We start from the raw sequence: 27,493 nt of genomic DNA on the forward strand, positions 1-27,493 counted from the left end.
ACAATGTTGCTGCAGTGTTGTCAGCAACGTTGTCAGCAATGTTGCTGACAACATTGCAGTAATGTTGTGGGGAGTCTACAAATTCACATTGCTACAACGTTGTCAGCAACCTTCCAGCAACGTTGCATTTAAGTTGTGTGTTACCTGGGTCTGTATTGCATTCCCTTTAATTTATTATTGATATCAACCCAGTGATTTTCACTAATTATACAGCTGGGAATAAAGATGGGAATAAATTAAAACACATTGCTTCAGCTGACCAGCACTTCAGCGCATCACAAAGCTGCTGAATATCGTGCCATGCAGGACATCACCCCGTGGGATGCCCCCGCGAGGCACATGTCACTGCGGGAATTACCCACATTGTGATAATAAAAACACATTTCACATTTGCATGTGATCACTGCTGATGTGTTCACAGTGTGAGCGGTGACTCTTCATGACACAGGAGCCGGCCGCCTTGAGCGCATCAGGTAATTCATGTAAAAAACATAAAAGGGAGAACAGTGATCCACGTCATTTCATTACTTCCCGGTGTACTAGGCGGAGGCTAGTCCACTCTTTATGACAGGAATTAAGTATGATAAATTGTGATGTTTTTTTCCTCCGCTACTGTGTGCGCGACTTTCCATGTGCTCGCACTGTGTTTGTGGGTGCAAACATGAGCGTGCATGTGTTATGTGTGAAGGGGCCCTTAATAAGGTGTTGGAACATAACTAAAGTGAGGCTGTGTCTTAATATTACATGGAACAAAACAAATGAAGGCTTTGCTCTTGCTGTCAACACTGGCCGAGGTCTGCATTATCATGAAGCATTAATAAATTTGATTTAACTTTATTTTATTTCAATTTTGGGATGAATTATAATGATATTCTGCAGTCTCGAAAAGTTAAGCACATGGGCTGCTTAAAATGCACAGGAAGAAATTCAAACAACATGCGGCACCTTTGGGACTTCATGATGGATTCACTTGCATTGCACAAACTGTTACATTCATTTTTTTAGTATATTACATTGTAAAATCATAACAATATCCCCTTCAGTTATACATAGACATAGTTTAAGGCCGCTTCACACATAACATGATTGAGGCCAAATGACGCAGGAAGGAGGATTGGCATGGATGTCACGAAAAATGTGAGCCGCCTCGTACAGCAGTCGGCACAACCATTCAGCCACAGCCCATGCACTCCACATTTGCATCGCGCTCGTGCTAGACACCCAATCGAATGGTGTCAAGATGAGGTCGTACTGCCAGTGGAGGTTTTTGGTATGGGCGATGCAGGCTGCAGCCCGGGGCGCCATTTATTGGGGGAGTGGCGGCACCGTGGGCATGATCACTTAAAAACAAAAATAAATAATCTCCTCAGCAAAATGTCACCATGCGTAGAATTGCCAAATTGGCACCCCTAGCAGGCATCTGCTGGCACCCCGTTTGCCATCTGAGAGAAGCGGGTGGAAGGACACGCAGGGGACAGTTCACTTCTGGGTTTGTTTCTCTAGTCGACTTCAGTCGATCGCATGAAAAAAGAGAGAGCAGTCAGTCAGAGAGAGAGGTCGATTCAGACCACTCCAGCAGGTTTTTTTTTCTTCAAAAACAAAAAAAAAGGGACTAGTCAGAAATCTAGCAGCTTTTCCTGGTGTTATTGGAGACTTATGTGAAAGCATAAGTATTTCTCCTCCACTCACACGGAAAAGAAGGCAGACATCCACCAGCATGTTCCTCCATTTCATGGGCTGAGAGCACCTTAGTGAGCGCTTCTGATTGGCTCACGTAGATGCCAGACAGTCTGTTTCAGGGCTGGATCCAGAGTGAAAATCTGACAGATGCATTTTTGCCCAATGATAAAATAAAAATCGCACGCATCTTGTTATTCAATAATCTTCATTCTTTTAGTCGTGTGCAACATACACTGTCAAATACATCACAACTGTGCATCACAATTGTGTGTACACATATCACAGTTGTGATACCTTCCTTTTCTCTCAAAGATTCTTGAGAGGGTAGTTGTAAAACAGCTAACTGATCACCTGCAGAGGAATGGTCTATTTGAAGAGTTTCAGTCAGGTTTTAGAATTCATCATAGTACAGAAACAGCATTAGTGAAGGTTACAAATGATCTTCTTATGGCTTCGGACAGTGGACTTATCTCTGTGCTTGTTCTGTTGGACCTCAGTGCTGCTTTTGATACTGTTGACCATAAAATTTTATTACAGAGATTAGAGCATGTCATAGGTATTAAAGGCACTGCGCTGCGGTGGTTTGAATCATATTTGTCTAATAGATTACAGTTTGTTCATGTAAATGGGGAATCTTCTTCACAGACTAAAGTTAATTATGGAGTTCCACAAGGTTCTGTGCTAGGACCAATTTTATTCACTTTATACATGCTTCCCTTAGGCAGTATTATTAGACGGTATTGCTTAAATTTTCATTGTTACGCAGATGATACCCAGCTTTATCTATCCATGAAGCCAGAGGATACACACCAATTAGCTAAACTGCAGGATTGTCTTACAGACATAAAGACATGGATGACCTCTAATTTCCTGCTTTTAAACTCAGATAAAACTGAAGTTATTGTACTTGGCCCCACAAATCTTAGAAGCATGGTGTCTAACCAGATCGTTACTCTGGATGGCACTTCCCTGATCTCTAGTAATACTGTGAGAAATCTTGGAGTCATTTTTGATCAGGATATGTCATTCAAAGCGCATATTAAACAAATATGTAGGACTGCCTTTTTGCATTTACGCAATATCTCTAAAATCAGAAAGGTCTTGTCTCAGAGTGATGCTGAAAAACTAATTCATGCATTTATTTCCTCTAGGCTGGACTATTGTAATTCATTATTATCAGGTTGTCCTAAAAGTTCCCTAAAAAGCCTTCAGTTGGTTCAGAATGCTGCAGCTAGAGTACTGACGGGGACTAGCAGGAGAGAGCATATCTCACCCGTGTTGGCCTCTCTTCATTGGCTTCCTGTTAATTCTAGAATAGAATTTAAAATTCTTCTTCTTACTTATAAGGTTTTGAATAATCAGGTCCCATCTTATCTTAGGGACCTCGTAGTACCATATTACCCCATTAGAGCGCTTCGCTGTCAGACTGCGGGCTTACTTGTAGTTCCTAGGGTTTGTAAGAGTAGAATGGGAGGCAGAGCCTTCAGCTTTCAGGCTCCTCTCCTGTGGAACCAGCTCCCAATTCAGATCAGGGAGACAGATACCCTCTCTACTTTTAAGATTAGGCTTAAAACTTTCCTTTTCGCTAAGGCTTATAGTTAGGGCTGGATCGGGTGACCCTGGACCATCCCTTGGTTATGCTGCTTTAGACGTAGATTGTGGGGGGGTTCCCATGATGCACTGTTTTTTTTCTCTTTTTGCTCCGTATGCATCACTCTGCATTTAATCATTAGTGATCGATCTCTGCCCCCCTTCACGGCATGTCTTTTTCCTGTTTTTTTCCCTCAGCCCCAACCAGTCTCAGCAGAAGACTGCCCCTCCCTGAGCCTGGTTCTGCTGGAGGTTTCTTCCTGTTAAAAGGGAGTTTTTCCTTCCCACTGTGGCCAAGTGCTTGCTCATAGGGGGTCGTTTTGACTGTTGGGGTTTTTCATAATTATTGTATGGCCTTGCCTTACAATATGGAGCGCCTTGGGGCAACTGTTTGTTGTGATTTGGCGCTATATAAGAAAAAAGTTGATTGATTGATTGATTGATATGTGTACAATTGTGATGTATTTGTTTTAGTATATTTAGATTTTGTTGTGATTTGGCACTTTTTAAGCCGATTAAATTGAAATTGAATTGAAATTGAACATTTTATTGAGTCTTAAAGTAAATAAATATGAAATTGGTCACTGGATCCTTAAACTTTTGACATATTAAACTCTACATGGTGGATCCTTGATCTCTGGACATAAATAGGAATAAACAAAATCTGTAGTAGAGCTGAGCTCTTACAGCTGCTGTGCTTCACTTCAGGATGTAATTTGTAAAGAAATGCAGGACGTCTCATTTTGGGAGGAAAAAACATTTTAGTTGATTGTAGTTTCTTGTCTGTATTACGTTTGGAAAGAGGTGTCATTTTATTTAAACCGGCAACTCGTTTTGAAGTCATTAATTCTGAATGGACTCTGTCTCAGCAGAGAGCCGCGCAGTGTTTGGAGCTGTGCCAACGGAACAGAGGACGATTCTCATTTTTTGACTGCAACAAGACAAGAGTCCCTGTTAGTGACTTTAATCCACACAAAAGTGACTCACGGTATTTTAATGGCTTTGAGAGGAGTTAAGAAGTGGACTTGCTGTTTCTGAAGAGCAGCGAATCAAAGAACTAACGAGCTAGTGGATCGAAGCATTGCTTCAATGGTTCACAGCTTCAAAGTGGAGTCGCACTGCAGAAACAGTTGATTACAGACCCGCTGCAGACCAAACCCTGAATATCCGACTTTATTTGTACGTCCGTATGACTCTGAAACTCAGACAAATCCATATAATTTACGGACTATAGGTTGACATGAAAACCACCAAAAAGCTGTGTTCACCGCGGGGACACGTTCAGCACTATTCAGGATTATTCAAGATTTTTTTTTTTTACGATGACGAACGATGCGTAAAAAAATTCAACCGATGCAACTGCATTGGTCCAAACCAGTCTGGATCCAGGCCTGTGTTTCCCACCAACGTCTTTGCAACTGTACATGTTTATTTTTTCACCACATAAAATTCTATTCATAAATTGTTTTTGGCCCAAGTGCTGTATTTTTTCCATTGACCCGCAAAATTAAACCAAAACAACAAAATAATAAATAAATGTCCCAACTGCATCTGCCTGTGTGTCATGTCAATTCTGGCAGATTTTTTTTTCTTTGTCAAAAATGAATCACTGCACTAAATACCACACTCAAGAAAACTAAAGCAAATAAATAAATAAATAAAAATAAGCAAGTCGTCGTCTTTGTCAAAAATAAATCACTGCACTAAATACCAGAGTTTATAAAATTAAAGCAAATAAATGAAAAATAAATAAATAAAAATAAAAATAATATCTCCAAACTGGCTTGGGAACGCCTCGGGATCCCCCAGTCAGAGGTGCTCAGTGTGGCACGGGAAAGGGAAATCTGGGGTCCCCTGCTGGAACTGTTGCCCCCACGACCTGAACCCAGAAAAGCGGTTGAAGATGAGTGAGTGAGTAGTTGTCTGTCAAAAAATAAAGCACTGCACTAAATACCAGACTTAAGAAAACTAAAGCAAAAAAAAACAAAAAAAAACATTCAATATGACTTGGTAGATCTCGATACACTGTCAACTTCAAAAGAAGATATGGAATTAGTGCACTTAAGTGGTCTTGGTGGTGGTGGTTTGTTTGCCTTCTTGCTATGATGCTTGCTAAGTTGGTTTCCTTATATTACAATAATTCAGTCATGGCAAACACAAAATCTAATTTCACCATTAAACTGTACTCAAAATGGTCAGAGAAATTGTCAGGCTTTTTAAAATTATTATTTTACACACTGCTAAATAGTGTAAACTGGACTTTGTCAGAGGGATGCACTACTACTACTATTAATAATAATAATAATAATAATAATAGTAATAGTAAAGTATTTAAGAGACATTGTGAGGTAAATTGGCTAGTTACAGGGAAATAGAATAATTCTTTAACTTGTGCAAACATAAATTTCTGTTATTTTGTGGGTGGAGTGTATAAAATTAACACATGCTTCATTTGAAGAATGACTCATGCTTGTAACAAAATTGTTCCAAATTCAGTTATTATTTATGTCCATCATTTAGGTTAATGTTGTAATTAGCCCTGTATTTTCTTATCTGTAGGTAGTTTCAAAGACAAACATTTGCCATTTGCAGTAAAGTGTGCAATAATTCTTTAAACAAAATTAGGCAGGTGCATAAATTTGGGCACCCCAACAGAAAAAATACCACAATATTTAGTACATCCTCCGTTTGCAGAAATAACAGCCTCTAAATGCTTCCTTTAGCTTCCAATGAGAGTCTGGATTCTGGTAGAAGGTATTTTGGACCATTCTTCTTTACAAAACATCTCCAGTTCAGTCAGTTTTATTGGTTTCCGAGCATGGACAGCCCGCTTAAAATCACACCACAGATTTTCAATAATATTCAGGTCTGGGGACTGAGATGGCCATTCCAGAACATTGTACTTGTTCCAAAAGTCACGCGGCATCTCAGTGGTGAAGGGAGTGCTTGCTGACCTGCAGTTCTTCATCGGAGACGATCCAATCCCCATGGTATCTGAGCAGCCAGTCAAAAGCCTGGGAAGGTGCTATGATGCAAGCCTGAAAGATAAAGACCAGGTGAAGCAACTGTGCAACGACGTCAAAGCAGGCCTATTGGCGATCGACAGCACCCATCTTCCTGGAAAACTCAAGGCCTGGTGCGTTCAGTTTGGCTTACTACCCCGAGTGCTGTGGCCCCTGGCAGTCTACGAGGTGCCCATCTCAACAGTAGAGAAGCTGGAGAGAAGAGTTACTGTCTACGTCAAGAAGTGGCTTGGAGTTCCGCACTTCCTGACCACCATAGGCCTCTACGGAGACAGTGTCCTGAAGTTGCCCCTTACCAGTCTAACAGAGGAGTTCAAGTGTGCAAAAACACGACTGCAGATGACCTTGAATGAATCCAAAGATCCAGTGGTTAGAGAAAATGCACCAACCTTGGCAACAGGGCGCAAGTGGACACCAGCAAGAGCAGTGGAAGAGGCGACAGCAGCTCTCAGGCATGCCGACATCGTGGGGAATGTTCAGCAAGGAAGGAAGAGAAGGCCTTGGGTTAACATCTCGCCGCCCAGCCTGGAGGAGTGCCACTGCGCCAGCATGGAGGAAGATGGTGGTCGAGGAAGTGCGGCGTCAGGAGGAGGCCACAAGATGGGCCAAGGCAGTCACCCTTGGAAAACAGGGACAGTGGACACGGTGGGAAGGTGTCAAAAGAAGAAAGTTGAGCTGGAGGGATGTATGGGCCATGGAGGCAAAGAGCTTGAGCTTTGCCATCAGAGCCACTTACGATGTCCTTCCAACTCCAACCAATCTCCACCAGTGGTTTGGCGAAGATCCTGTGTGCGTCCTGTGCGCCAAGCCAGCCTCCCTCCGACACATTCTGACAGGGTGTAAAGCCAGTCTCACCCAGGGACGGTATACTTGGCGCCACAACCAAGTCTTGAAGAGCCTCGCCTCCACACTGGATGGCAAACGATCCAGCATCAACGCCCTGCCACCGCCAACATCTGATGCCTCATGGGTAACTGCCTTTGTCCGTGAAGGGGCCACAGCTGCCAGGAGGAACTTTAAACCAACAGAGAGAAGCCAGCTGTGCCCAGCACGCGACTGGAAGATGCTGGCAGATGTTGGCAAACAGCTGGTGTTCCCCGCAGAGGTCGCCACTACCACCTTGAGGCCTGACCTGGTGCTAAAGAAGGTATACATAGTCAAACTTACTGTACCCTGGGAGGACTCCATGGAGGAGGCATTTGAGCGGAAGCACCTGCGGTATTTTGAGTTGGCCGCGGAAGTGCGACATCGTGGCTGGAATGTTGAAGTGCACCCTGTGGAGGTTGGGTGCAGAGGCTTCATGGGAACATCTCCCACAAAACTCCTGAGGGACTTGGGAATCAGGGGCCAGGACCTGCGCACAGCCATCAAAGCCACATCAGAGGCAGCCGAAAGGAGCAGTCAGTGGTTCTGGTTGAAGAGGAATGACCCCAATTGGGCCCCCAAGTAGTGCAACAGGAGGTATGCGGTCAGCCAGTCTAGGCCTGACTCAGGGAACTGGACGCCCCTGTCATACATAGTCCCCTGAGATGTCTCATGTTTCATGTTTCATGGCTAATTAAGCTTGGGACGCAAGCTCAGGTTTGATCATCCTGTAGCTGGCCGCCTCTGGAGAGGGTGTATAGTGTTAAGGGCCGAAACACCCTATGACCCAGAGGAACACTACTGATGATGCGTACCCATAAATTCAATTCCTCTTTGTACCAGTAAATCCAACTCCCCTTCAAGTCCACCATCCATCATTCACCTACAAGTCCACCAAGCGTATGTGCTTGCACAAGAATAATAACACCTCATTCTGTGTTTCTGGAATCCTCTGTGTGAATGCTTTAGTGGATTTTGAGCAGAGTTTAGGGCCACTGTCTTGTTGAAAGATCTAGCCTCAGCACAACTTCAACTTTGTCACTGATTCATGAACACTGTTCTCAAGAATCTGCTGATATTGACTGGAATCCATGTGACCCTCAACAGTACCTACACTGGCCACACAGCCCCACAGCGTGATGGAACCACCTCCAAATTTTACTGTAGGTAGCAAGTGTTTTTCTTGGAATGCTGTGTTCTTTTTTAGCCATGCATACCACCGATTGTTATGTCCAAATAACTCAGTTTTAGTTTAATCAGTCCACAGCACCTTATTCCAAAAATGAAGCTGGCTTGTCCAAATGTGCTTTGGCATACCTCAAGTGACTCTGTTTGTGGCATGTATACAGAAAATGCTTCCTCTGCATTACTCTCTCATCCAGCATCTCCTTGTACAAAGTGCGCTGTATAGTTGAATGATGCACAGCGACACTATCTGCATCAAGATCATGTTGTAGGTCTTTGGAGCAGGTCTGTGAGTTGACAATGACTGTTTTCACCATCCTTCACTTCAGCTTATCTGAGATTTTCTTGGCCTGCCACTTCGGGCCTTAACTATTACTGTGCCTGCGGTCTTCCATTTCCTCACTATGTTCCTCACAGTGGAAACTGACAGCTGAAATCTCTGAGATAGCTTTGTGTATCCTTTCCCTAAACCAAGATGTTGAACATATTGTCATATGTGCTCCAATCACCCATGTAAGGCACGGTGGTGTACGTGTGTCTGCAAATGATGAGGACGAGGGAAAAATAAAAAACAAGACCACCTTTGGATCACCCCCAGCCACGTTTCAGCATGCACGGCGATGACCATGCAGTCAGAGCTAGTGCTGGGTATCGATTCAAATTTCAAAAATCGATTCTGATTCTTAAGATTCAGAATCGATTATTTCGATTCCATCAGATCCGATAACAATTTGGGTTAGTATTATTAAAAAACATTTTTTGAGCGGTTACCTGATTGTCTAGTTATGCAACATATTAATACTAGTATTATATTGACATTTGTCAGCAAATTAATGAAGTACTGGTCGTTAATAATGACGGCCATAAGACTGATGGCACGGACCAATCCCCCTCCCGCAATGATAGACTAATATTTTTATTTTACAAACATGCTGTTGAACTGAACTACTGAACAGATCCAGGGCAGCCAAAAGAGGGCGCCAGAGGTCTCTACACCTGGTTCATTGCTCCTGACACACTACACTTCCATGTTTTGTGTTATGTGTCGGACGCAGCCCGGAGAACCGACCAGCGTTTGAAGGACCCAGTATAAAATAAGCAGAGCACGGTACAAAGGCTAACTGAATTTAATACATAACAGTGATACAAAACAACAAAAGAGTGTGCGGTCTGGCATGGTGGTGATACGGTGCGCTCCCAGCAGCGCTAACGGTCCGGAGCCAGAAGCCGTTCGGACCCAAGGACCCCGCCGACACCCCCCAGGTGGCCGCAACAAACCGAGTCTGTGAAACAAGGAACCATTATGTGAGTCCACACTCTACACACAGAGAGACCACTCAAAGGTGTACATAAACAGCAAACACTTCCTGGCTTAATTACTAATCAGCTTCCCAACCTGCAGGCATGGAACATCCAGTTCACAAAACTCCACTGCAGTGGAAGCCGATACATGACTAACGTACAGCTCAATATAATAAGGTGTGAGGGACACCACATTTACTGACTGTATAAACGTTAGTCACAAAATCTAACGTACCTCAGGAAGTGTGCTGACGAGCGTGAGACCTCACCCCCTCCTCTTTCACAGACCATGCATCAAACCCTGGACGTTCTCTGCATCCACTGATGATGAGATGGCTCCCGAGATGACGATCTCACCCGTCTGGTCACAAGGTCGGGTCTCTGGCAAATACACACTGTATACTCCAGTCTTAAATGCCACCATGTTCCAATCCATATAGATGCACCTCAGCTGTGAGTCCTGACGAGCTGCAGGTGATCAGGGTGAGGTCCTGATAACCTCAGCAACACAGCCACTCAGTCCCAAATGCAAGCCACCTGGAAGGAAAAACAAAAGACAGAAACAAAAAGGCAGCCAGGCCCCCCAGCCATACAACAGTACCCCACCCTCACGGGAAGCCTCCCGGCAACCACACAAACCTGGCCCAGGAGAAACACCCCCCTCCAGGGACCATGGCTGGAAACCGCATCTGCATTTGTCTTCCAACAGAATGGTTGATGTCCTCTCCTCTGGCTGCATCCTTGCCTTTGTTTCAGTCAGTCACTTAGCACAGGTGTGGCCAGGAGTTCTTAAACCTGTGCGGTCAGCCTTTATCCAACCATGTTCGGTCTTTAGTCATAAAACAAAAAAGACAAACACAAACAACCAAAACACCCCCCCCTCCCCAGGGGACCGTCCCATCAAACCCCGGGAAGAGGAGAAAAGAAAAACCCTAAACTTAAGCTTACAAATAAAAGTGCTAAAACACCCCCCCCCCCCCCCCCCAAACGACATGTAGGGACCAACACCCCCCAGAGGACTTCCCGCCAGCTCCAGGAGTAATAACCACAGCCGAGGTCCCTCTGGGATCCAACGTCACCCACGGGGACTCCCAGCGCCTCCCAGAGGACCACTCGTCAACCCCAGGAGACGCCTCCCCTCATGACCAACGGACCCAGCCCCGGCCGTCTATGGCTAGATGGACCCACAGCCCTTTCGCCCCCAGAGGACACCACAGTCAAACCCTGAGGGCGGAAACTGTGGGGAAAAACAAGAAGAGAGGGAAAAAAAAACATACAAACAAAACAACCCCAACCCCACCCCCTTGGCGCAGTGGAAACTGGAAGCACGTCCAGTGTCACCAACCGTGACTATACCCCAGAAGCCAACCGGGAGGAGTGGAACAGCGGTTATGGCAAACAGCACAAAACGGCGCCACTCCTCCGACTTCTACACCAGCCACTAGCTGCGGGTATATCCCACTGCCCCAAACCTCAGCCACGCCGATGGCAGACGGCCAAAGGCGTGCAGAAGCCGGAGGTGGAACAGGGAATCAAAAAACACCCCCCCCCCCCCAGGTGCAGAGGTTACCCGGGAAACGCCCAGTATAACCAAACTGCACCACTCCAGCAACGCCGACACTACGGCTCACCCGGCTGGAGCCAGAGGAGAAGAGAGGGAAGAAAAAGAAAATACCCCAAACCCCCCCCCCCCTCCCGGGTGCAGAGGCTACCTGGGAAATGCCCAGCACAACCAAACTGCACCCCTCCAGCAACGCCGACACTACGGCTCACCCGGCTGGAGTCAGAGGAGAAGAGAGGGCATAACAAAAACAAAAAAAAAAAAGAAAAAAAAACCCAAGTACCACCCCATCACCCCCCAGGGGACCGTCCCATCAAACCCTGGGGAGGTGAAACAAAAAGAAATAAAAAGAAAGACTAACAGACCAACATACAGTTGTTTGGGTCCTTTTTTTTATCGAACACACCTGTTCTAACTTAAGAGCTTAACGGTAATGTGACTAAGTCACCAAAAGAGGGAGCCAAAGTGCTAAAAATGAAAAAAAACCCTTTGGTGACAGAAAACAAACGAGCTGCATCTCCGTGCGCAGCTGTGTGCAACACACAACCAAAATGTGCTCAACTAAATAACGCCGGAGCTGATACAACAGACGCAGTAGTTATCTTTATCCGGGGAAACGGGGCTACAACTGTAACACAGGAAGCTCAGCGACCCGTGCCACAGAGCTCCGCTGTGCGCGTGCACCCATTACAGACACACTCTTGCAGCTCCCGTTTAAACCTCTTATCCGGTCGGAGCGTGACGTGAAGCCGTCGCCAGTCACACTCCACCACGACCCACGGATAAGGCACAACACAGGAACACGGCTGCAAGAGAGCACAAATCAGTATTCAGCAATGGGTCTCAAACACGCACCATCCGGGCGGAGAGCACCCGCAACTGATCCGGATAACTACTAAACGTCTGCTGCCGCCTTCCCGGCGCGTTACCGTCTCTGCTACCGCTGGGTCCGTGATGTTTGGCCAGAGACTACTGTTATGTGTCAGACGCAGCCCGGAGAACCGACCAGCGTTTGAAGGACCCAGTATAAAATAAGCAGAGCACGGTACAAAGGCTAACTGAATTTAATACATAACAGTGATACAAAACAACAAAAGAGTGTGCGGTCTGGCATGGTGGTGATACGGTGCGCTCCCAGCAGCGCTAACGGTCTGGAGCCAGAAGCCGTTCGGACCCAAGGACCCCGCCGACACCCCCCAGGTGGCCGCAACAAACCGAGTCTGTGAAAGAAGGAACCATTATGTGAGTCCACACTCTACACACAGAGAGACCACTCAAAGGTGTACATAAACAGCAAACACTTCCTGGCTTAATTACTAATCAGCTTCCCAACCTGCAGGCATGGAACATCCAGTTCACAAAACTCCACTGCAGTGGAAGCCGATACATGACTAACGTACAGCTCAATATAATAAGGTGTGAGGGACACCACATTTACTGACTGTATAAACGTTAGTCACAAAATCTAACGTACCTCAGGAAGTGTGCTGACGAGCGTGAGACCTCACCCCCTCCTCTTTCACAGACCATGCATCAAACCCTGGACGTTCTCTGCATCCACTGATGATGAGATGGCTCCCGAGACGACGATCTCACCCGTCTGGTCACAAGGTCGGGTCTCTGGCAAATACACACTGTATACTCCAGTCTTAAATACCACCATGTTCCAATCCATATAGATGCACCTCAGCTGTGAGTCCTGACGAGCCGCAGGTGATCAGGGTGAGGTCCTGATAACCTCAGCAACACAGCCACTCAGTCCCAAATGCAAGCCACCTGGAAGGAAAAACAAAAGACAGAAACAAAAAGGCAGCCAGGCCCCCCAGCCATACAACAGTTTTGGCCTGATACCTTGTTTCTTTTGGCTTTAAAGTAAGGATGTAATAAAGGTAAAAAAAAAATAAAAAAACTATGGCTTTACTTACCACAGTTGGCCCTCAAAATGCAGCCAGTAGTGTTTCAGAGAGTTACAAATAAAATAATTTTCCGGGAACAACGATCCCGGTCTCCGCTAATATTTGCAGCGCGATATGCTGCAGCAGAATTTTTCCCACAGCTGCGCACCGAACGCTGGTGGAAAAGACTGACTGAAAAGTAAGTCCACACCAGAGAATCTTTGTGCGCTGTCTCATGGAAAAGGCACGTTATGAGGAACAGAAAATAAAAACCTACTCAATTTTTCCATTTAACGGCGGATGATTGATTCTCTTTTCTTGCCGCAACAGACAAGAGTCATGACTGACATCTTTAAATGGCTTTGACAGAGGTTGATGAATAAATTGTGGACTTGTTGCTTCTAAATCAGAACCAACAGGTCCACAATCAATATCGAGCAATCATTGGAAACAGCGTAACGCCCATATATATATATATATATATATATATATATATATATATATATATATATATATATGAGGTCTGTTAGAAAAGTATCGGACCTTTTTATTTTTTGCAAAAACCTGATGGATTTGAATCACGTGTGCTTGCATGAGCAAACCTTAAACCTTCGCGCATGTGTGAACTTTTGCACGCCTGTCGACTGCATTATTTTCTGGTAAGCAGCCTTTGTGTGAGGACATGTGCAGTTTGCTCGGCGGATTTTCATTTCAAGGAAAAAGACGGAACGACTGGAGCAGCGCCGCATCAAATTTTGCCAGAAACTGGACGACAGCCAGGTGGAAACCATTCAGATGATTCAGACGGCTTTCGGTGACTTTTCAGTCATGTGACTATCCGAGAAATTGTGGAAGAGGTGGGCATGTCACAGCATGTCCTGTGAGACTTCAACACGGAGGTGCTTTTGCTCCGCCGTCAGCAGTTTCGGCATGAATTTCACCGCCACTCTTTTCATGGCCAAATCTTCAATCACAGTGGAATGTGCAGAAAAAGTGCTGATGTCCACCTCTTCCGCAATTTTCGGATAGTCACACGACGGTCCCGCATCACCACAGTGCTCACTTTGGAAATGATCTGGTCATTTCTGCATGTTGATGGCCGACCGGAGCGTGGCTCGCTCTCCACCGTTGTGCGGACGTCTTTTAACCGGTTGTACCGCTCCTTAATCTGTGTGATGCCCATAGGATTGTCACCGAAAGCCGTCTGAATCATCCGAATGGTTTCCACCTGGCTGTCGCCCAGTTTCTGGCAAAATTTGATGCGGCGCTGCTCCAGTCGTTCCGTTTTTTTTCCTTGAAATGAAAATCCGCCGAGAGCACAGCACACGTCCCACACAAAGGCTGCTTACCAGGAAATGATGCAATCAACAGGCGTGAAAAAAAAAGTTCAAGGTTGGCTCATGCAAGCACACGTGATTCAAATCCATCAGGTTTTTGCAAAAAATACAAAGGTCCGATACTTTTCTAACAGACCTCGTATACGAGGTCTGTCCATAAAGTAATGTCCTTTTTATTTTTTTTTTTAACTATATGGATTTCATTCATATGTTTTTACGTCAGACATGCTTGAACCCTCGTACGCATGCGTGAGTTTTTCCAAGCCTGTTGGTGACATCATTCGCCTGTAAGCACGCCTTGTGGAAGGAGTGGTCCCGCCCCCTCGTCGGATTTTCATTGTCTGGAAATGGCGGAATGAAAAGGACTTTTTTCCATCAGACTTTTTTCAGAAGCTGTTAGAGACTGGCACCTGGAAACCATTCGAAAAATTTATCTGGCTTTTGGTGAAAATTTTACGGGCTTCACAGAGAATAAGGACTTTAACTACAGCTTTAAGGACCCCTTTAAGGACGGCCGGTGCGCCACGCTCCGAGCTGCGACGTCGCGGCACAAACCACTGGATCATTTCTAAGCTGATGGCTCTGTGGATACGAGACCGTTGTGTGCTCTTTCTCTGGTTATCACAAGAGCTGGACATCAGCCATTTTCCAGCAGATTTCACTTTTAACAAGAGATTTTGTCATGGACATGTTTAGCCGCATGTTCTCCCTGAATTGCTGGCTGTCTGAGTGGTGTCCAAAAAATGAGGTGGGCTTCATAGATAATTGGCAAAGCTTCTGGGGAAAACCTGGTCTTGTTAGGAGAGACGGCATCCATCCCACTTTGGATGGAGCAGCTCTCATTTCTAGAAATCTGGCCAGTTTTGTTAAATCTTCCAAACCGTGACTATCCAGGGTTGGGACCAGGAAGCAGAGTTGTAGTCTTACACACCTCTCTGCAGCTTCTCTCCCCCTGCCATCCCCTCATTACCCCATCCCCGTAGAGACGGTGCCTGCTCCCAGACCACCAATAACCAGCAAAATCTATTTAAGCATAAAAATTCAAAAAGAAAAAATAATATAGCACCTTCAACTGCACCACAGACTAAAACAGTTAAATGTGGTCTATTAAACATTAGGTCTCTCTCTTCTAAGTCCCTGTTAGTAAATTATATAATAATTGATCAACATATTGATTTATTCTGCCTTACAGAAACCTGTATGTTAAAATATGTTAGTTTAAATGAGTCAACACCCCCGAGTCACACTAACTGCCAGAACGCTCGTAGCACGGGCCGAGGCGGAGGATTAGCAGCAATCTTCCATTCCAGCTTATTAATAAATCAAAAACCCAGACAGGCTTTAATTCATTTGAAAGCTTGACTCTTAGTCTTGTCCATCCAAATTGGAAGTCCCAAAAACCAGTTTTATTTGTTGTTATCTATCGTCCTGCTGGTCGTTACTGTGAGTTTCTCTGTGAATTTTCAGAACTTTTGTCTGACTTAGTGCTTAGCTCAGATAAGATAATTATAGTGGGCGATTTTAACATCCACACAGATGCTGAGAATGACAGCCTCAACACTGCATTTAATCTATTATTAGACTCAATTGGCTTTGCTCAAAATGTAAATGAGTCCACCCACCACTTTAATCATATCCTAGATCTTGTTCTGACTTATGGTATGGAAATTGAAGACTTAACAGTATTCCCTGAAAACTCCCTTCTGTCTGATCATTTCTTAATAACATTTACATTTACTCTGATGGACTACCCAGCAGTGGGGAATAAGTTTCATTACACTAGAAGTCTTTCAGAAAGCGCTGTAACTAGGTTTAAGGATATGATTCCTTCTTTATGTTCTCTAATGCCATATACCAACACAGTACAGAGTAGCTACCTAAACTCTGTAAGTGAGATAGAGTATCTCATCAATAGTTTTACATCCTCATTGAAGACAACTTTGGATGCTGTAGCTCCTCTGAAAAAGAGAGCTTTAAATCAGAAGTGCCTGACTCCGTGGTATAACTCACAAACTCGTAGCTTAAAGCAGATAACCCGTAAGTTGGAGAGGAAATGGCATCTCACTAATTTAGAAGATCTTCACTTAGCCTGGAAAAAGAGTCTGTTGCTCTATAAAAAAGCCCTCCGTAAAGCTAGGACATCTTACTACTCATCACTAATTGAAGAATATAAGAACAACCCCAGGTTTCTTTTCAGCACTGTAGCCAGGCTGACAAAGAGTCAGAGCTCTATTGAGCCGAGTATTCCTTTAACTTTAACTAGTAATGACTTCATGACTTTCTTTGCTAATAAAATTTTAACTATTAGAGAAAAAATTACTCATAACCATCCCAAAGACGTATCGTTATCTTTGGCTGCTTTCAGTGATGCCGGTATTTGGTTAGATTCTTTCTCTCAGATTGTTCTGTCTGAGTTATTTTCATTAGTTACTTCATCCAAACCATCAACATGTCTATTAGACCCCATTCCTACCAGGCTGCTCAAGGAAGCCCTACCATTATTTAATGCTTCGATCTTAAATATGATCAATCTATCTTATTAGTTGGCTATGTACCACAGGCTTTTAATGTGGCAGTAATTAAACCATTACTTAAAAAGCCATCACTTGACCCAGCTATCTTAGCTAATTATAGGCCAATCTCCAACCTTCCTTTTCTCTCAAAAATTCTTGAAAGGGTAGTTGTAAAACAGCTAACTGATCATCTGCAGAGGAATGGTCTATTTGAAGAGTTTCAGTCAGGTTTTAGAATTCATCATAGTACAGAAACAGCATTAGTGAAGGTTACAAATGATCTTCTTATGGCCTCAGACAGTGGACTCATCTCTGTGCTTGTTCTGTTAGACCTCAGTGCTGCTTTTGATACTGTTGACCATAAAATTTTATTACAGAGATTAGAGCATGCCATAGGTATTAAAGGCACTGCGCTGCGGTGGTTTGAATCATATTTATCTAATAGATTACAATTTGTTCATGTAAATGGGGAATCTTCTTCACAGACTAAGGTTAATTATGGAGTTCCACAAGGTTCTGTGCTAGGACCAATTTTATTCACTTTAGACATGCTTCCCTTAGGCAGTATTATTAGACGGCATTGCTTAAATTTTCATTGTTACGCAGATGATACCCAGCTTTATCTATCCATGAAGCCAGAGGACACACACCAATTAGCTAAACTGCAGGATTGTCTTACAGACATAAGGACATGGATGACCTCTAATTTCCTGCTTTTAAACTCAGATAAAACTGAAGTTATTGTACTTGGCCCCACAAATCTTAGAAACATGGTGTCTAACCAGATCCTTACTCTGGATGGCATTACCCTGACCTCTAGTAATACTGTGAGAAATCTTGGAGTCATTTTTGATCAGGATATGTCATTCAAAGCGCATATTAAACAAATATGTAAGACTGCTTTTTTGCATTTACGCAATATCTCTAAAATTAGAAAGGTCTTGTCTCAGAGTGATGCTGAAAAACTAATTCATGCATTTATTTCCTCTAGGCTGGACTATTGTAATTCATTATTATCAGGTTGTCCTAAAAGTTCCCTAAAAAGCCTTCAGTTAATTCAAAATGCTGCAGCTAGAGTACTGACGGGGACTAGAAGGAGAGAGCATATCTCACCCATATTGGCCTCTCTTCATTGGCTTCCTATTAATTCTAGAATAGAATTTAAAATTCTTCTTCTTACTTATAAGGTTTTGAATAATCAGGTCCCATCTTATCTTAGGGACCTCATAGTACCATATCACCCCAATAGAGCGCTTCGCTCTCAGACTGCAGGCTTACTTGTAGTTCCTAGGGTTTGTAAGAATAGAATGGGAGGCAGAGCCTTCAGCTTTCAGGCTCCTCTCCTGTGGAACCAGCTCCCAATTTGGATCAGGGAGACAGACACCCTCTCTACTTTAACATTAGGCTTAAAACTTTCCTTTTTGCTAAAGCTTATAGTTAGGGCTGGATCGGGTGACCCTGAACCATCCCTTAGTTATGCTGCTATAGACTTAGACTGCTGGGGGGTTCCCATGATGCACTGAGTGTTTCTTTCTCTTTTTGCTCTGTATGCACCACTCTGCATTTAATCATTAGTGATTGATCTCTGCTTGCTCACAGGGGGTCGTTTTGACCATTGGGGTTTTTACGTAATTATTGTATGGCCTTGCCTTACAATATAAAGCGCCTTGGGGCAACTGTTTGTTGTGATTTGGCGCTATATAAATAAAATTGATTGATTGATTGATATATATACTTTTTTAAATCAATCTTTGGATGCATGAATCGATCTGTGGCAATTAAAATGAGAATCGCTGAATTGATCTTTTCAACCCAGCACTAGTCAGAGCTGCACCTGACCGCTGTGTCATTGCTACTCACAGCTGGAGAACACATATCATGCCATGAAGAACATCACCCGTCAACACGCCAAAGCGATGTACATGTGTCAGCAACCTCTCATGACATGGTGAAAAATAAAAACACATATCACCTTTGGAATGCATTCAGCTGCACTGCAGACACCATCAGCTAGGCTGCCCCATGTGAAAATATCTGTCTGATCATGTGAATGGCCAGCTGGGGAGGCAAATGTCACATCCACCACATGGGTTATAGTCCACATGACACAGTGTCCTTAGGCGCGGCGCACGCTGATTGGCCAGAAACAGCTGGAGGCATGGAGCTGGCTGATGTGTTCATAATGTGAGCACAAGAATTCATTCATGTCAGTTCTTTAATTCCTGGTTTACATCCATGGGCATGTTTCATGAACAAAAAGGAACAGCAGAAATTATAACAGGGATTAAATATTTTAACAGTCAAAACAAAATCCAGTTGTTTCCTAACTTCCAACACAGACCGTCAAGTCATCAAGCATCTATTCCACATCATTAGTAGTAACATCATTGTCTTACATTTAAACGGTACAGTCATTGTTCTTATAATGTTCTGTGCTCTCTCATTATGTTGTCCTTACACATTTTCACCCGGAGGGAACCCACATATACACGGGGAGAACAGGCAAACGCCACACAGAAAGGACCAGGTGTGAAGCAATCCCAGAACCTTCTTGCTGTGAGATACCCAGCTAACAAAATAAAATTCCCAACAGGTTATAAGAATGTTTGTCATTTTTTTATTTTTTTTTTGGCCATTTTTCAGAGAATATGAATGATAACACAAAAACTTGTTTTTTCACTGATGGTTAGTGGTTGTGTGAAGCCATTTATTGTCAAACAACTGTGTTCACTTGTTTTGAAACACAAGGTTCGGTCAGATCGGCACACAGAAATGATCACACAGACTGCATTTTGCTAGAATAAAAAGGCGTATATTTATTCCCCACAAAAGCAGTTACATCAAACACAAGTGGTTGCAGCGCATTTTTCTCTTACCGTGACGCCTTTAAGGTGGAGAGCCAACACCTTCAGCAGAGTGCGCCTGTCAACCGGCTGGGCGTTCGTACGTTAACCCGCAGCAGACTCTGTTGAAGCATGGTTCTACTCCCTTTTTTCTAGTGTGTCCGCGAAGGGAGGGTGAGTGGCCAACTCAACCTCCCTGGCGCACATAATTTCTTTAATCAACAGGCATCTGAAAGTTATTTTCTCTCTCTTACAAAGACATAATAAAAGCAGCTCTTTGCTCCCAGTTCAGACTGACCCCAGAGTGCTAAAACAAAATTAAATAACAAATACATTCTCAGGGTTACGTTAAGACAGGTGCAAAACAGCACAATAACATTTATTATACATCACTCTTTTTAAATCATAATGACAACAGAAACTAACCAAATGACCCTGATCAAAGGTTTACATACCGTGGTGGTTTTGGCCTGAAAACATGCACACAAGTTGACACAAACAGGTTTGAATGGCTATAACCATCTTCACCTGTGATCTGTTTGCTTGTAATCAGTCTGTGCGTATAAAAGAACAGTGAGTTTCTGGGCTCCTGACAGACTCTTGCATCTTTCATCCAGTGCTGCACTGATATTTCTAGTTTCTGAGTCACAGGGAATGCAAAGGAATTGTCAAAGAAAAGGTAACTGAACTGTATGAAACAGAAAGGGGGTATCAAAAGATATCCAAGGGAGGCTGAGAATGTCAATCAGCAGTGTTCAAATTCTAATTAAGAAGTGGAAAATGAGGGATTCTGTTGGAACCAAACCATGGTCAGGTAGACCAACAACAGTTTCAGCAACAACTGACAGTAAAATTGTTGAGAATGCAAAAAACAACAACAACAAAAAACAAACATAAATACCTTCAGCTGAAATACAGAACTCTGACTAAAAGTGGTGTGGCTATTTCAAGATGCACAATAGGGAGGCACTTGAAGAAAAATGGGCTGCATGGTCGACTTGCCACAAGAAAGCCATTAATACGCAAATGCCACAAAGTATCCCACTTACAATATCCCAAACACCACAGAGAACAAAGTCATTTGGAGTGATGAGACCAAAACTGAGCTTTTTGCCACAACCATAAATGTTGTATTTGGAGAGGAGTCAACAAGGCCTATGATGAAAGGTACACCATACCTACTGTGAAGCACCTAGGTGGATCGCTGATGTTTTGGGGATGTGTGAGCTACAAAGGCACAGGAAACGTGGTCAAAATTGATGGGATGAATGCAGCTTATCAGAAAATACTGGAGGAAAATGTGCACTCATCATCCCAGAAGCTGCACATGGGATGTACTTGGATGTTCCACCATGACATCAATCCAAAACACAAGGTCAAGTCGACCTGTCATTGGCTACATCAGAATAAAGTGAAGGTCTTGGAGTGGCCATCTCAGTTTCCTGACCTCAATATCATTGAGCCACTCGGGAAGATCTCAAATGTGCAGTTCATGCAAGACAGCCCAGGAATTCACAGGAACTGGAGGCTTTTTGCCAAGAAGAATGGGCAGCTTGACCATCGGGAGAAAATAAAGAGTGTCGTCCACAGTTACCACAGAATACTCCAAGCTGTCATTGATTTTAATGGGAGCAATACACGGTATTGTGAACTGGGGTATGTAAACGTTTGACCAGGGTCATTTGGGTAGTTTCTGTTGTCATTTAAAAGGAGTAAACACAGTTGTTTGGGAATAAATGTCTTAGCACAACCACTGACCATGAGTGAAGAAAGAAACAAAATCCTGTATTTCTTATGACAGCAAATGAAATGCATCCTGGGAATATGTTGCAATAAATCTTGCAAACACTTTTGTCAGTTTCATTATTATAATGAAATTCCAATTAATAAGATCATTATTAAGGACTTATGCAGACCTTTGTTACTGCATAAGTCTTCGGAATATGCAACTGTTCATGTAGTGCTGTAGATGGAGAACTCTCTCTGATGTTTACAATGAAATCATCAGTTCTCACTTATCACTTATATATAGTCCATGGGCCAAGCAGATTTTCAGTACCATTTAAGGGACTACATAACACTTACAATCTAGCCTCAGTGTACCATGGCCAACAAATGTATGATAACCATCCCAGGGTGGTAGTTATAACCAGGTAAGTGTCAATAAACAATTACACAGGGGTCAAAATTTGGGGTCAATGGTTAAAGTTTTTCCAATTTTGGTAAGAAGTGATACAAATTGTTTGAGTTGATAGGGTTTTAAAAAGGAATAGTTTGCACCATGTGTCATGCTTAGTTATCATGTTACAGGGTAACATATGTCACATGTCATAAAATCCAATGGACATCAGCCTTATTTGACCTTTACTTTGGAGATCAAGCATTCAGCATGGTCAAAACTATTTAAATTATTAATCATTTTATTACAACCAATAATTAGCATATTTTTTTACTGAAATTGGAGCAACTTCAACGTGTGACCCCTGTACAAACTGAAATTGACCTTTGTCACAATTTTTGCTGTTTTTACCCCATTTAGTCATAGATAGGCCAAACTATACCTTTTCTGAATGTTTATGATCAGACAAATAATGTGGTACAGTTTTCAACATGACTGGACCATTTTTAAATTTTGACCTCTTGTTATGACTACCCCCTGGGATGGCTATCATACATTTTTGGGTAGGTTATGGTTCACTGAGGCTGGATTGTAAGTGTCGTTTAGTCCCCTTAAGTGGTACCAATTAGGTCAAAACTGATGACTGGTTTATGGACTATTGGACTATTATGTAAAAGCAAGATTAGCTGAAAGGTGCTAATTTGCAGCGTTAATGCTGAAGCGAGTGCAAGATGTTGAATCCAGCTGTCAACGCTAATAAAATTAATTTGCAGTGTGATAGCACTTATTTAACACTTCTTAATAGGAAATGCATTTATAGTGGTGTCAATTTAACACTACAAATATACTGTGCACTTTTTGGCACACAATACCTCCCAGTCCTGGGCGGAGTCTGTTGTCGTAGCCATCAAGCAGGCCGTCCAGGATGCGTGTGAATATGGTGATGTTGTCATCTACTTCTGCCTTTTGGGGACTTCCAGTTACATCCTGTGAGAGGCTGATAGAAGAAAGTATTATAGTCAATGCAGAAATAATTTACCAGAAATGAAACAAAACAAAAATGGCAAGAAAAGCTATTCTGTATGAAAAATGCAAAATAGGCTTTAAATTAGTGTATTGCAGTAGTACAGTAGATTTTTTAGGAGTCACTTCCATACCTCAGATGGCAGGTGATGCTCACAAGCAAGATACAGATGCACAGACGTGTCATTGCAAAGTTGCAGCACATCCCATCGCCCATTCCTAAAACAAGATCACTGCTGCAGTCAGTTATTCATTGCAGGCTTATTAACCAGTGTAACTTTGGGAACAAAAGCACACGCATTGGGAACAAAAGCACACGCATTGTACGAATTATCATCACACAGCCTCCTGGTGCAATCAATAACAGACATTAATTTACACACTGAATGTTGTTGTCGATCATGTGCATAAATGTTATTTCACTAACATTTCCCAGATATTTTGCTGCAGACTGCATGAGAATCTCAGCGCAGCACTCAGAGAGCCGCCTCTGCTGGGACTCATTATTACCTCTGCCAGCCAAAAACACGCAGTTAACGCTCTTATTTTTACAATTATTGGATCTTCATGGTGTCATAAGAGTGTTAAACATATCATCAGTGGAAATCAGCTCTCACACTAACCCAAAGAGCATCTGGTCACAAACCTTTACTGAGATTTAGCCAATATTTCTGGAGATATCTTCCTTTAAGGCAAAGAAATCAGTATAGGTAATGAATAAATGGAGGGAATTTAATGCTGACCAAAGAAATGCAAATGTATAGAAGGCTGCAAATAAAAAGTACGTTTATGAGCTATTCATTGGTTAATTATTTACAATGAATCGGTTATACATGTATAACAGAAGAAAAACTAGATTTAAAACCAAAAAACAGAGTCAAGGTTCAAAACTTAAAATGTCATGTTTTGTCCAAAATGGTCCAAATCCCAAAGATGTGTCTCTGAAAACACAGAAAATCAGGAATAAGATATTCTTCCAATCAGGAGAACCAGAGAATAAGTGACATAAGGACACAAAAGCAGTTTGAATGAATTTTTCTGTAGCTTGAACTAATCAAATAATCGACTGTTCTGATGGGATGGACACATTATTTCATAAGATATGAATGAATGATACCTGAATTTAAATCCACATGAAAGTGTTGTCAGCAGCTCTTCCTCCCCGTCACGCGCAGCCTCCACTCCACGGGATCAGACGTGTGCACGTGTGGATTTGACCACCAGAAGTCCGTGTTGCCATCCTCTGGTCCTCCTCAGACTCCCACTCGTGTCACTCCTCCAGCCCACGCTGAAGGCTGACCTATAAAAGCGACGAGCCGCAGCTCGGCGTGGACTGACGTATCTGTGACACCGTGAGGTTTCAAACAAAGAGCTGCTGCTGACCGAACATCCTCAGGCTGCATGTGTCTCTGAGGGACCACCAGTGCAGCAAGCTGTGCAAACACACACACAGACACAGACACACACACACACACAGCATCCAGAGCGAGAGAGAGAGAGAGTACCGTAAAGACAGAAACAAGGAGATCCATCCAAATAAATAATCATGTTGTTGTCCTTTCAGCTGCTCCCGTTTGTTCAGGGTCACCACAGCGGATACAAGATCCGCATTGGTATTTGGCACAAGTTTTACATCAGATACCCTTCCTGACTTAACTCCAGTTTTACAGTGAGGCAAATAAGTGTTTGATCCACTGTTGATTTTGCAGGATTTCCCACCTACAAAGAATGGAGAGGTCTGTAATTTTTATCGTAGGTACATTTCAACTGCGAGAGACAGAATCTAAACAAACAAACAAACAAACAAACAAAAAAAAGAAAATCACATTGTATGATTTTTAAATAATTAATTTGTATTTTATTGCATGAAATAAATATTTGATCCAATTGAAAAACAGACCGTAATATTTGGTACAGAAACCTTTGCTTGCATTTGCAGAGGTCAGATGTTTCCTGTAGTTCTTCACCAAATTTGCACACTGCAGCAGGGATTTTGGTCCACTCCTCCATACAGATCTTCTCCAGATCTTTCAGGTTTGGAGTTTCAGCTCCCTCCAAAGATTTTCTATTGAGTTCAGGTCTGGAGTCTGGCCAGGCCACTTCAGGACCTTGAAATGCTTCTTACAGAGCCCCTCCTTAGTTGCCCTGGCTGTGTTTCAGGTCATTGTCATGCTGGAAGACCCATCCACAACCTATCTTCAATGTTCATACTAAGGGAAGGAGGTTGTTTGCCAAAATCTCACGATACATGACCCCATCCATCCTCCCATCAATACAGTGCAGTCCTCCTGTCCCCTTTGCAGAAAAGCACCCCAAAAATGATGTTTCTACCCCCATGCTTCATGGTTGGGACAGTGTTCTTGGGATGTTCTCATCCTCCAAACACAGTGAGTGAAGTTGATACCAAAAAGTTCTATTTTGGTCTCATCTGACCACATGACCTTCTCGTCTGCCTCCTCTGGATCATCCAGATGGTCACTGGTGAACTTCAAACGGGGCTGTACATGTGCTGGCTTGAGCAGGGGGACCTTGCTGCCCTGCAGGATTTTAAACCATGACAGCATCATGTGTTACTAATGTAATCTTTGTGACTGTGGTTCCAGCTCTCTTCAGGTCATTGACCAGGTCCTCCTGTGTAGTTCTGAGCTTTCTTAGAATTATCTTTCCCCCACGAGGTGAGATCTTGCACGGAGCCCCAAGCTGAGGAAGACTGACAGTCATCTTGTGTTTCTTCCATTTTCTCATAATTACACCAACAGTTGTTGTCTTCTACCAAGCTGCTTGCTGTTGTCCTGTAGTCCATCCCAGCCTTGTGCAGGTCTACAGTTTTGTCCCTGTTGTCCTTAGACAGCTCTTTGGTCTTGGCTATGGTGGACAGGTTGGAGTGTGACTGATTGTGTGAACAGGTGCCTTTTATACAACTAATGAGTTGAAACATGTGCAATTAATACAGGTAAAGAGTGCAGAATAAGAGGGCTTCTTAAAGAAAAACTAACAGGTCTGTGAGTGACAGAATTCTTGCTGGTTGGTAGGTGTTCAAATACTTATTTCATGCAACAAAATGCTAATTAATTATTTAAAAAAAATCATACAGTGTAAATTTCTGATTTTTTTTTTTTTTTTTTTTGATTCTGTCTCTCACAGTTGAAGTGTACCTATGATAAAAATTACAGACCTCTCCATTCTTTGTAGGTGAGAAAACCTGCAAAATCATCAGTGGATTCGGGGGCGGGGTAAGCCTATTTTTAGGGGTGCTCAAGCACCCCTAAATATAGTTTTAGCACCCCTAATATATATATATATATATATATATATATATATATATATATATATATATATATATATATATATATGCTTCTATACTACTATTTTTTAAACAACCTATTTCAAGCATTGTGCCAAAATATGTATACTAAGAACACAGTAATTTGATCATCTCCCCTTCTTGGGCAAATGGTTCAGTCCACGAAGCGCACCGACATTCATCTCTCTCTCTTCTCTGGCATGTGTTTGTGTCGCGTGGTGCTGCTGCGGGTGGCGCTCATTTAGCAGAGGTGCTGTCCTGTGAGCGCTGGTGGTAACCTCACCCAGCCACGCTGTCAAGTGATTTCCAGGCGACTGTCACATTTGCGAGGTATTTATTCACATTTTATGTCTCTGTATGTGAAGAGCAAGTGCAACTTTCTGAAAAGTGCTTATTTTACTCACCTGGCTACCTATCGCAAAACACAGTATATTCCTCTACAAATTAGTGCTTGCTGTGCGTGGTCAAATGTAAGATTGATTCAGCGTTGTCTTTTTTTCAACTACGAGGTCTGTTAGAAAAGTATCCGACCTTTTTATTTTTTGCAAAAACTATATGGATTTGAATCATGTGCGCTTGCATCAGCCAAGCTTGAACCTTCGTGCGCATGCGTGAGTTTTTTCACGCCTGTCGGTTGCGTCATTCGCCTGTGGGCAGGCTTTGAGTGAGCAGTGGTACACCCCTCTCGTTGGATTTTCATTGTCAGGAAAATGGCTGAGTGACTGTCGCTTTGCTGCATGAAAATTTTTTCAGAAACTGTGTGAGACAGCCAGGTGGAAACCATTCAGAAAATTCAGATGGCTTTTGGTGAAGATTCTATGGGGATCACACAGATTAAGGAGTGGTACAGCCGGTTTAAAAACAGCCCACAATGGTGCAGGGCGCACCGCGCTCCGAGCAGCGATCGACAGGCTGAAACAACCAGATCATTTCCAAAGTGAATGCTGTGTTGATCCTGTCCAGGTTGTACCTGGTCTGTGTATGCTGCACAGACATGATCACATGGGGGACGGACAGACAGGTCAGAGCATACACAGCACAGTGTGGCACATTGACAGGCACACATTGCCATGGAATGGGCAAATTACACATCTGTGATTGCGCCATCATTGCTGTAAGGTGCATCCAGGTTTTGGAGCAACACATGCTGCCATCCAAGCAACGTCTTTTTCAGGGACATCCCTGCTTATTTCAGCAAGACAATGCCAAGCCACATTCTGCACGTGTTACAACAGCGTGGCTTCTTAGTAAAAG

At 43.2% G+C, this 27,493-nt stretch overlaps 1 protein-coding gene across 1 annotated transcript in view; it reads right to left on the reverse strand.

The window, feature by feature from the left end:
* The window catches only part of gabra5 (gamma-aminobutyric acid type A receptor subunit alpha5), a 77,827-nt gene extending 53,583 nt beyond the window's left edge, over nt 1-24,244 (reverse strand). Inside the window, exons 1-3 of the mRNA XM_034180633.1 lie at nt 24,053-24,244; nt 23,070-23,154; nt 22,785-22,909 (exon numbers count right to left, since the gene is read on the reverse strand). Of these exons, the coding sequence (XP_034036524.1) occupies nt 22,785-22,909; nt 23,070-23,152 (208 nt within the window). The 5' untranslated portion in view covers nt 23,153-23,154; nt 24,053-24,244. The remainder of the gene's footprint in view (nt 1-22,784; nt 22,910-23,069; nt 23,155-24,052) is intronic.
* Between the last annotated feature and the right edge of the window lie 3,249 nt (nt 24,245-27,493).

Source organism: Thalassophryne amazonica, chromosome 10 (genome assembly GCF_902500255.1).
Source record: "Thalassophryne amazonica chromosome 10, fThaAma1.1, whole genome shotgun sequence".
NCBI lineage: Eukaryota > Metazoa > Chordata > Actinopteri > Batrachoidiformes > Batrachoididae > Thalassophryne > Thalassophryne amazonica.